Source organism: Psammomys obesus, unplaced genomic scaffold, assembly GCF_907164565.1.
Source record: "Psammomys obesus unplaced genomic scaffold, mPsaObe1.curated_primary_1811, whole genome shotgun sequence".
NCBI classification, from domain to species: Eukaryota; Metazoa; Chordata; class Mammalia; order Rodentia; family Muridae; genus Psammomys; species Psammomys obesus.
This window is the reverse complement of record NW_026585894.1, coordinates 23,395,454-23,406,861: the sequence shown is the minus strand read 5'-3', so window position 1 is coordinate 23,406,861 and position 11,408 is coordinate 23,395,454. Positions and strand designations below refer to the sequence as shown.

The 11,408-nt window shown below is 38.3% G+C and overlaps 1 protein-coding gene across 1 annotated transcript in view; it reads right to left on the bottom strand.

Moving 5' to 3' along the window:
* The window catches only part of LOC129670983 (cilia and flagella-associated protein 47-like), a 446,637-nt gene that overhangs the window by 93,971 nt on the left and 341,258 nt on the right, over nucleotides 1-11,408 (bottom strand). The window contains 1 exon segment of the mRNA XM_055599611.1: nucleotides 568-696. Coding sequence (XP_055455586.1) covers nucleotides 568-696 — 129 coding nt within the window.

Below are 11,408 nucleotides of genomic sequence, written 5' to 3'. Positions count from 1 at the left end.
ACACACACACACACACACACACACACACACACACACACACACACACAAATTAAAAACATACACACACACAAAGAGAGAGCAGAGACACAGAGAGAGAGTAGGGTGTTCTTTTTTTTCAGATTTCTGTCTTCCTGAAAATCCTGTAGGTTTTCTTGAAAATCTTACTTTTATTTATTTTATTAAAATCTGCTTTTAACACAAAATGTAACTTCATCTGTAATGTGTAAACACAGGGTACATATGTGGGCATGTTTGTCTGTGTGTGTATATGTGTTCCTCTATGTGTGTGTGTACATGCATGTGAGAGAGAGTGACTAAAAACAGAGTAAGAGAATAAGAGAAGACATCTATTGTTTCTAATTTGTTTTTGAAGAACTGCAATACAAACTCATTTAAAAATAATGTAGTTAGGATGTATTGTATAAAAGAAGAATAAAGAAGAAAAAAGAAAAAAACATATTCTTGGTACATTTCTATGCCTTTTTGATCTGTGAATTATGCATCTTCAGGCTCTGATCCAGATTTCCATAGTTCAATAACAAAAATACACTATCATAAGAAGTTTACCTGAGTGTTCCTCAAAAGTGAGGGAAGATGAATCTAATGGTGTTTCCTGAGAAGAGATGTCTTTCTTAGTATCTGTACCTTCCCGAGAACCTTCCTTATCTCTGCTATTAACAGAAAATGTAATTTCACCTGTAACACATGGGTACAGGATGGGAGGAAACCAGTGAGGAATTTCAGAAATGTTTAGTCTCAAGCATCAAATTAACTATGACTTACACATGAAATATAAACTCTAAATGGCAGTACCAGAGTTAAACATGATGTGGCTATAGAACAATTTAATGGAAATTTCAAGGACATAGTATCAAATTCTTAATAGTTGTTTTTCAACAGATTTCCTGTAACAAGAAATATTGATCAATAACTACTCTGTTAGATTTCAGTAACTTAGTGATCTTCGATGATCATGCCTGCCTATTTTCTTTCTTTTTTAAATTCTTTTTATTATTATTATAATTTCTTACAATTTATTCAATTTGTATCCCGATGTGTCTCCCTCCCTGTCTCCTCTCTATCCCACTGTCCCTCGTCTCACCCTCTTCTCTCCCTATGCCCCTCCCTAGTCCACTGATATGTGAGGTCTTCCTCCTCTTCTGTTTGACCATAGTCTATCAGGTCTCATCAGTACTGGTTCCATTGTCTTTTTCTATGGCCTGGCAAGGATGCCTCTCCCCAGGGGGAGATGATCAGAGAGCTTGTCACTGAGTTCATGCCAGAGAAAGCCCCTGCTCCCCTTATTAGGGAACCCACTTGGAGACTGAGTCTATGGGCTACATCTGAGCCGGGGTTCATTCTTACTTATTGTCTCATTTAAAAATTATTATTTTATATAATTGCAAGTTACATAGTATTCCAAGTTTAATCTTTCCACTACATATGAAAAAAACACATGCCTAGTATTTGAAATCTGGCTTAGAATCTGTGGTTGGGAAGCTCACAAGACCCAGCAGTGAACCTACTACTATTATTATGCTAAATTGACATAATACCTTCTAAATATGTATTTCTCTACCCGTAGATTAGTGCTGTTCTAAGACGTGATCAGTTAAGTTTATTTGTATAGTGAGCAGTGATTATTACAGAAATATACACCTGGTCAAAGTGCAGAGAGTGAGTAGAGTTCTTAGCCACAATATGGGATATCTCCACAGGAACTACTGTGGAGGAGAGGTGGATGAACTGTATAAAGCTGGAGGTCAGGGAGGATCAGAGGAAAACTGTCTTCTAGACACAGCACAAGTGTTGCACTTTTTTTTTTTTTTTTTTTTTTTTTTTTTTTTGCTGTGGCTGCCAGCAAAAGCCCTGCATGAGATCAAGCCAACATTTTAGCACAGGTTTAGAAGGTGTTTTTGAGCACTCCTCATCCATAATTAATGAGCTATGGACTGTTGTGGGCTTCTGGAGTGAAAGGAATTCATCTTCTTTAATGGTATGGCCTCTGCTAGCTTATGCATAATGCACTACCAAAACTGAACATCATTAGCCACTTGCCTTTCATAACCACTGGATTACTAAGATAATAAGAGTGAATTTTATCTTATACTGTAAAGAGCGCTTGTGTCACAAACTAAATCAACTATTAAGACAAGTAACCATCATAAAATCTGTCTTCCAAATTTACTTTTATTAAAAAAGTTAGAGCATTATTACAATACAGCTGTATAAGTCCTTAATTTTATATCTTTAATCTAAAGTCTTGTACAACGTTATTGTATCTATACAGTGTCTACTATATCTCTACTGTATCTCTCTGCTTGTATATACTGTCTCTACCCAATCTATCTAACCAATCTAAGTATATGGAGTAAAAAACATATAAATATATCATTGTACATTATTTTAAAGATATTTTTATGCCATGAGACCAAAAAAGGACAAATTACATTTTTATTTATTTAGTTTTATTTATTACAATTTATTCATTTTGTATCCTGGCTATAGCCCATTCCCTCTTTTTCTTTCCATCCTACCCTCTCTCTCTCTTCTTCCCCTGTGCTTCTCCCCTAATCCATTGATTGGGGAGTTCTTCTTCCCGTACTATTTGACCTTAGCCTATAAGGTCTCATCAGGACTAGCTGCATCATCTTCCTCTGTGTAATGGGTAGGCTGCAACAGCAAGGGGGAGATGGTCAAAGTGCTGGCCACAGAGTTAATGTCCCCTTACTAGGGAACCCATTGGAGACTGTGTTGCCTATGAGCTACATCTGAGGAGAGGGTCTAGGTCCTCTCATTCATGGTCTGTGGTTGGAGTACTGGTCTCTGCAGGACCTACTGGGGCCCGGGCTTTTTAGCTGTGTTGGTCGCCATGTGGAGCTTTTATCACCACCACGTCTTTCTATAGACCCTTCTTGCATATGAATCCCTGCACTCTTCCCAAAGATTGGCAATGAGTCTCCGTCTTCTCATCTTCTTCAATACCCTTCTGGGAAAAGTCTTTCAGAGAGGGCCTCTGTGATAGGCTCCTGTCCTGTTTCCTGTCTTCTGCTGCTTCCAAAGTCTAACCCCTTTGCCATTCTGAATGAGGATTGAGCATCTTCCCTAAGGTCCTTGTTGCTGTTTAGTTTCTTCAGGACTACAGATTTTAGTATGTTTATCCTACATTCTATGATTAATATCCACCTATAAGTGCATATATACTATGCATGTATTTATGCTTCTGGGTTACCTCATTCAAGATAATCTTTTCAAGTTCCATCCATTTGCCTGCAAATTTCAGGATTGCTTTGTTTTTAAATGCTGAGTAGTATTCCATTGTGTAAATGTACCACAATTTCTGTATCCATTCCTCAGATGAGGGACATCTAGGATGTTTCCACATTCTGGCTATTACAAATAAAGCTGCTACATATATGGTTGAGCAAATGGCCTTACTGTATACTTGAGCATATTTTGGATATGTGCCTAGGAGTGGTATAGCTCTATCCTGAGGTAGGAATTTTCTTAATTTTCTGAGAAAGAGACAGACTGATTTCCTAAGTGGCTGTATATGTTTACATTCCCATCAGTAGTGGAAGAGTGTTCCCCTTTCTCCAAATCCTCTCCAGCATGTGTGGTCAATTGAGATTTTGATCTTAGTCATTCAGGTGGGTGTAAAGATAAAATATCAGGGTCATTTTGATTTGTATTTTCCTGATGACTAAGGATTTTGAGCATTTCTTTAAGTGTTTCTCTGCAGTTCTATTTTCCTCTATTAAGAATTCTCTGTTTAGCTCTGTATCATATTTTTTTAGTATTTTTTATTTATTTTTATTATTAGTTACATTTTATTAACTCTGTATCCCAGCTGTATCCCACTCCATCATTCCCTCCCAATCCCACCCCCCCTCCCTCATTTCTTCCCTGCCCCTTTCCAAGTCCACTGATAGGGGAGGACCTCCTCCCCTTTCATCTGACCCTGCTTTATCAGGTATCTACAGGACTGGCTTCAAAGTCCTCCTATGTGGCCTAGCAAGGCTGCTCCTCCCTTGAGGGAGGGAGGTCAAAGAGCCTGCCATTGAGTTCATGTCAAAAATAGTCCGTGTTCCCCTTACTAGGGAAAAACCAATTGGTTGCTTACCTACCACAGGCTACATCTGAGCAGAGGTTCTAGGTTATATCCATACATGGCCATTGGTTGGAGAAACAGTCTCATATAAGACCCCTGTGCCCAGATATATTTGGTTCTTGTGAAGCAACAATCCTCTCTAGGTCATATTAACTCCCCTTTCTTTCATATAACTCCCTGCACTCTGCTGAAGGTTTGGTTATAAGTCTCAGGATCGGCTTTGATGCACTGCTTGGTAGAGTCTTTCAGAGGCCCTCTGTGGTAGGCTCCTGTCCTGTTACTTGTTTTCTCCTACATCCAATGCCCATCCCATTTGTCTTTCTAAGTGAGGATTGATCATCTTACCCTGGGTCTTCTTTCTTGTTTATCTTCTTTAGGTGTATAGATTTCATTGTGTTAATCATATCTTATACGTCTAAATAAGTGAGTATATACCATGTGTGTCTTTCTCCTTCTGGGATACTTCACTCAGAATTGATCTTTTCTTGATTCCACCATTTGCCTGCAAAATTTCATGATTTCCTCATTTTTAATTGCTGCGTAATATTCCATTGTGTAAAACACCACAATTTCTGTATCCATTCCTCTGTTGATGGGCATCTGGGTTGTTTCCATGTTCTGGCTATTACAAATAAAGCTGCTACAAACATGGTTGAACAAATATCCTTGTTGTGTACTTGAGCAACTTTTGGATATATTTCTAAGAGTGGTATAGCTGCATCTTGGGGAAGTGCTATTCCTAATTGTCTGAGAAAGCACCAGATTGATTTGGTTGTACAAGTTTGCATTCCCACTAGCAATGGAGAAGGGTTCCCCTTTCTCCATAACCTCTCCAGCATGTGTTGTCATTTGAGTTTTTTTTTTTTTTATTTTAGCCATTTTCATGGTTGTAAGGTGATTACTTGGTTTGTTGGTGTTTAACTTCTTTATATAGAGAGAGTTCTTTATATATACTGGATATTAGCCCTGTGTCAGATCTAGGGTTGGTGAAGATCTTTTCCCAGTCTGTAGGCTGTCGTTTTTTTTTTTTTTTTCTATTGACAGTATCCTTTGGTTTACAGAAGCTTTCCAGATTCATGGCTTCCCATTTATTTATTTTTGATCTTAGAGCTGTGCTTTTGTTTTGTTCAGGAAGTTGTCTCCTGTGCCAATGAGGTCAAGTCTTTTCCCCAAATTTTCTTCTTAGTATGTTTAGTGTGTCTGGCTTTACTTTGAAATATTTGACTCACTTGGAGTTTAGGTTGGTGCAGGGTGATAAACATGGTTTCATTTTATTGAGACCATAGTGGCATCTGGAGTTACCACCAGAAACTCTGCTATTGTACAGGATTATTTTAACAATTCTTCTTTTTTTCTTTTTAAATATGAAATAGAGAACCGTTCTTTCAAGGTGTATACAATTGTGGTGTTATTTTGATGGGAACTGCACTGAATCTGTAGAATGATTTTGGTAGGATGGCCATATTCACTACCTTAATCTTACTGATCCATGAGCATGGGAGTTCTGTTCATCTTCTGATTTCTTCTTCAGTTTGTTTCTTCAGAGACTTGAAGTTTTATTCATACAGGTTTTTCACTTGCTTGGTTAGAGTCACACCAAGGTACTTATGTAATTTGTGGCTATTGTGAAGGGTGTTGTTTCCCTAATTTTTTTCTCAGCCTTTTTGCCTTTTGTACACAGGAGGGCTTCAGATTTTGGAGATTAATTTTTATCCAGCCACTTTGCTAAATATGTTTATCAGCTGAAGTGGTTGTCTGGTAGAATTTTTGGCTCCACTCATGTATACTGTCTTATTGCCTGTAAATCTTGACACTTTGACTTTTTCCTTTCCAATTTTTATCCTCTTCATATTCTTTAGTTATCATATTGCTCTAGCTAGGACTTCAAGTTCTATGTTGAAGAGATAAGGAGAGAATGGGCAACTTTGTCGTGTCCTTGATTTCAGTGAAATTGATTTAAGTTTCTCTCTGTTTAATTTGATGTTGGCTTATAGGCTTGCTGTATTTTGCTTTTATTATGTTTAGGTATGTGCCTTGTATCCCTTATCTCTCCAAAGCTTAACAGGAATGGGTGTTGGAATATGTCAAATGCTTTTTTGGCATCTAAGGAGATGATTGTGTGTGTGTGTGTGTGTGTGTGTGTGTGTGTGTGTGTGTGTTTTCTTTCCGTTTGTTTATGTGGTGGATTACATTGATAGATTTCCATATAATGAACCACCCGTGAATGCTTAGGATGAAGCCTATTTGGTAATGCTGGATGATATATTTTATGTGTTCTTGGACGCTGTTTACAAGTATTTTTGCATTATATTTATAAGAGATATTTCTGCAGTTCTCTTTTTGGTTGGGTCTTTGTGTGGTTTTGGTATCAAGGTTACTGTGGCCTCATATCAAGGTTACTGTGCGCCCCTTTCATTTCTGATTTTACTGATTTAGATAGTTTCTCTCTGCCTTTTAGTTAGTTTTGCTAAGGGTTTGTCTGTCTTGATGATTTTCTCAAAGAATAAGTTCTTGGTTTCATTGATTTTTCTAATTATTTTTTTGTTTCTAATTCATTGATTTCAGCCCTGAGTTTGATTATTTCCAGCCTTCTATTCTTCTTGGATGTGTCAGTTTCCCCCCCCCCCCTTGGGCTTTCAGGTATGCTTTAAGTTGCTTATATGAAATGTCTCAAACTTCTTTCTAAAGGCACTTAGTGCAATGAACTTTCCTCTTAACACTGCTTTCATTGTGTCCCATAAGTTTAAGTAAGTTGTGCATTCATTTTCATTGTATTTTAGGAAGTCTCTAATTTATTTTTTTATTTATTTCCTTACCCAGCTATCATTGAGTAAAGAACTGTTTAGTTTCCATGTGTGTGAGTATGCTTTTTGTTATTTCTGTTGTTTTTGAGATCTAATTTTAGACGATGGTGGTCTGATAGGATACAAGGGATTATTTCTATCTTCTTGTATCTGTTGAGGCTTGCTTTGTGTCCGAATATATAGTCAATTTTGGAGAAGGTTCCATGAGGTACTGACGAGAAAGTATACTCTTTTGTGTTTGAGTGAAAAGTTCTATTGGGTCCACATGGTTCAGACTTCTGTAGGTGTCATTATATCTCTATTTAGCTTCTGTCTCAATGATCTGTCCCTTAGTAAAAGTGGAGTTTTGAAGTCTCCCACTATTAAGGAGTTGGAATCAATGTGTGATTTAAGTTTAATGATGTTTCATTTACGAATGCAGATGTTCTTTTATTTGGGGTACAAATGTTCAGGATTGTGATTTCCTCATGGTGGAGTTTTCCTTTGATGAGAATGAAATGTTCCTTCTCATATTTTTTGATTAATTTTGGTTGAAAATTATTTCATTAGGTATTAGTATGTATTTCATTAGTACTAATGAAATACTCCAGCTTGCTTCTTATCTTTGTTTGCCTGGGAAAACCTTTCTCCAGCCCTTTACTCTGAGGTATTCCCAGCCCTTTGCTCTGAGCTAGTGTTTAACATTGTTGCAGATATGTGTTTCTTGAGTCCAGCAGAATATTGGATCCTGTTTCCACAGACAATCTGTTAGTCTGAGTTCATGTCAGAGGGAGTCCTTGTTCTCCTTACTAGGGACCCACTTGGATACTGAGCTGCTATGGGATACAACTGAGCAGAAGATCTGGGTTATATCCATGAATGGTTCGTGGTTTGAGTTTGAGTCTCAGAAAAGAACCCTGTGCCCAGATATTCTGGTTCTGTTGCTTTGCCTTGCGGAGTCCCTGTCCTTTTCATGTCTTACTATCTCTGCTTCTTTCCTAAGATTCACTACACTCTGCCCAAAGTTTGGTTATAAGTCTCAGCATCTGCTTTGATACAGTACTGGGTAGAGTCTTGCAGAGGCCCTCTGTGGTAGGTTCCTGTCCTGTTACTTGTTTTCTCCTTCTTTCAATGTCCATCCCATTTGTTTTCTGAGTGAAGATTGTTCATCTAACCCAGTGTCCTCCTTCTTGTTAACTTTTTTAGATGCATAGATTTTAGGACCTTTATCCTATATTATAGATCTAATATCCACGTAAAAGTGTGTATATATCTTGTGTGTATTTCTGATTCTGGGATAACCCACTCAGGATGATCTTTTCTACATCCCACCATTTGCCTGCAGATTTCATAATTTCCTTATCTTTTATTCCTGAGTAGTATTCCATTATGCAAATTTACCACATTTTCTGTATCCATTCCTCCATTGAAGGACATCTGGGTTTTTTTTTTTCCAGATTCTGGCTATTTCAAATAAAGCTGCTTCAAACATGGTTGAACAAATGTCTTTATTGTGAACTTAAGCATATTTTGGATATATGCCAAAGAGTGTTATAGCTGAAGAAGCCCTGTTCCTAATTGTCTGAGAAAGTGCTGGATTGATTTCCAAAATGGTTGTACAAGTTTATATTATATTTATATATGGAGAAAGAGGAGGGTTCCCCTTTCTCCATATCCTCTCCAGCATGTATTTTCACTTGAGTTTTTTAATCTTAGCCATTCTGATGGGTATAAGGTGAAATCTCAGGGTCATTTTGATTTGCATTTCCCTGATGACTAAGGATTTTGAGCATTTCTTCAAGTGTTTCTATGCCATTCTATATTCCTTTACAGAGAATTCTCTGTTTAGCTCTTTACCCCATTTTTAATTGAATTATTGATTTGTTGCCTTTTTTAAAGTTCTTTATATATTCTGGATATTAGTCTTATGTCAGATACAGGGTTGGTGAAGATCCTTTCCCTGTCTGCAGGCTGTTGGTGTGTTCTGATGACAGTGTCCTTTGCTTTACATAAGCCTTTCAGTTTCATGCGGTCCCATTTATTGATTGTTAATCTTAGAGCCTGTGCTGATGATGTTCTGTTCAGGAAGTTGTCTCCTGTGCCAATGAGTTCTAGGTTTTCCCCCACCTTTTCTTCTAACCAATTTAGTGTTATTTAGTGTTTTGATTATGATGTGATGTGAGGAGTTTCTTTTCTGGGCTAGTCTATTTGGTGACATGTAAGACTCATGTACATTTAGGGATACCTCTTTTTTTAAGTTGGGAAAATTTTCTTCTTTGGGTTTCCTGAAAATATTTTCTAGACCATAGAGCCTGTAATCTTCTTTTTCGTCTATTCCTATTATTCTTTTTTTTATGTTTTCATTTTTTAATTTTTTTTTTATTAGTTACACTTTATTTACTTTGTATCCCCCCTGTAGTTTCCTCCCTCCTCCTCTCCCAATCCCTCCCTTCTTCCTCATTCTGCCCCTGCCCAAGTCCACTGGTAGGGGAGGTCTTCTTTCCTTCCTTCTGATCCTAGTCTGTTAGGTCTCATCAGGAGTGGCTGCATTGTCTTCCTCTGTGGTCTGGTAAGGCTGCTCTCTCTTCAGGGGGAGGTGATCAAACAGCAGGCCAATCAGTTCATGTCAGAGGCAGTCCCTGTTCCCACTATTATGGAACCCACTTGGACACTGAACTGTCATGGACTACCTCTGTGCAGGGGTTCTAGGTTATCTCCATGCATGGTACTTGCTTGGAGTATGAGTCTCAGGAAAGACCACTGTGCTCATATTTTTTTTTTTTTGTTTCTGTTGCTCTCCTTGTGGAGTCCCTGTCCTCTCCAGATCTTACTATTTCCCACTTTTTTCATAAGATTCGATGCACTCTGTCCAACAGTTGGCCCCTAACTCTCAGCATCTGCTTTGATAGTCTGCAGGGCAGAGCCTTTCAGAGGCCCTCTGTGGGAGGCTCCTAACTAGTCTCCTGTTTTTTTCTTCTGATGTCCATCCTCTTTGCCTTTCAGGATGGGGATTGAGCATTTTAGTCAGGGTCCTCTCTCTTGATTAGTAGTTTCTTTAGGTATACAGATTTTAGTAGGTTTATCCTATATTATATGCCTATATGAGTGAGTATATACCGTGTGAGTCTTTCTGCTTCTGGGACAGCTCACTCAGGATGATCCTTTCCAGTCCCCACCATTTACCTGCAAATTTCATCATTTCCTTGTTTTTCATTGCTGAGTAATATTCCATTGTATAGATGTACCACAATTTCTGTATCCATTTTTCAGTTGAGGGGCATCTGGGCTGTTTCCAGCTTCTGGCTATTACAAATAAAGCTGCTACAAACATGGTTGAGCAAATGTCCTTTTTGTGTACTTGAGCCTCTTTTGGATATATGCCTAGTAGTGGCATCGTTGGATCTTGAGGAAGGGCTTTTCCTAGTTGTCTGAGAAAGCGCCAGATTGATTTCCAGAGTTGTTGTACAAGTTTACATTCCCACCAGCAGTGGAGGAGGGTTCCCCTTTCTCCACAACCTTTCCAGCATGTGTTGGCACTTGTGTTTTTCATCTTGGCCATTCTGATGGGTGTAAGGTGAAATCTCAGGGTCGTTTTGATTTGCATTTTTCTAGTAGCTAATGATGTTAAGCATTTCTTTAAGTGTTTCTCTGCCATTCGATATTCCTCTATCAAGAATTCTCTGTTTAGCTCTGTTCCCCATTTTTTAATTGGATTACTTGGTTTGTTGCTTTTCAGCTTCTTTAATTCTTTATATATACTGGATATTAGCCCTCTGTCAGATAAAGGGTTAGTGAAGATTCTTTCCCAATCTGTAGGCATTAGTTTTGTTTTGATGACGGTGTCCTTTGCTTTACAGAAGCTTTTCAGTTTCATGAGGTTCCATTTATTGATTGTTGCTCTTAGAGCCTGTGCTGTTGGTGTTCTGTTAAGGAAGTTGTCTCTTGTACCAATGAGTTCTAGGGTCTTCCCCACTTTTTCTTCTAACCGATTTAATGTGTCTGTTTTTATGTTGAGGGTTTTTGATCCACTTAGACTTTAGTTTTGTGTAGGGTGATAATTATGGATATCTTTGCATTTTTCTACATGTAGATATCCAGTTAGATTAGCACCATTTGTTGAAGATGCTATCTTTTTTTCCATTGTATGGTTTTGGCATTTTTGTCAAAGATCATGTGTCCATAACTGTGTGTGTTTATTTCTGGGTCTTCTGTTCAGCTCCATTGATCCACCATTCTGTTTCTAACTTTGCATACTTTTTAAACCTTGTGTACTTTTCAGGAAAGTGTCCTGGCCTTCTGAGAAGCTCCAGCATCCATGCCAAGGTGCCTCTGGGATATCCTATTCATCTTTCCCTGGGCACCCCCTCTTCAGTTCTTCAGCTCCCCTGGATGCCACACCCTGTGGTCCTTGAAAAGGGTGCCCAGATCTTCAACTTGTGATGCTGGCCTCTCCACACCTCCAAAAACAACATCTCAGGTCTCCAGTTGATTGAGGCTAAATCTCCACAACTCAG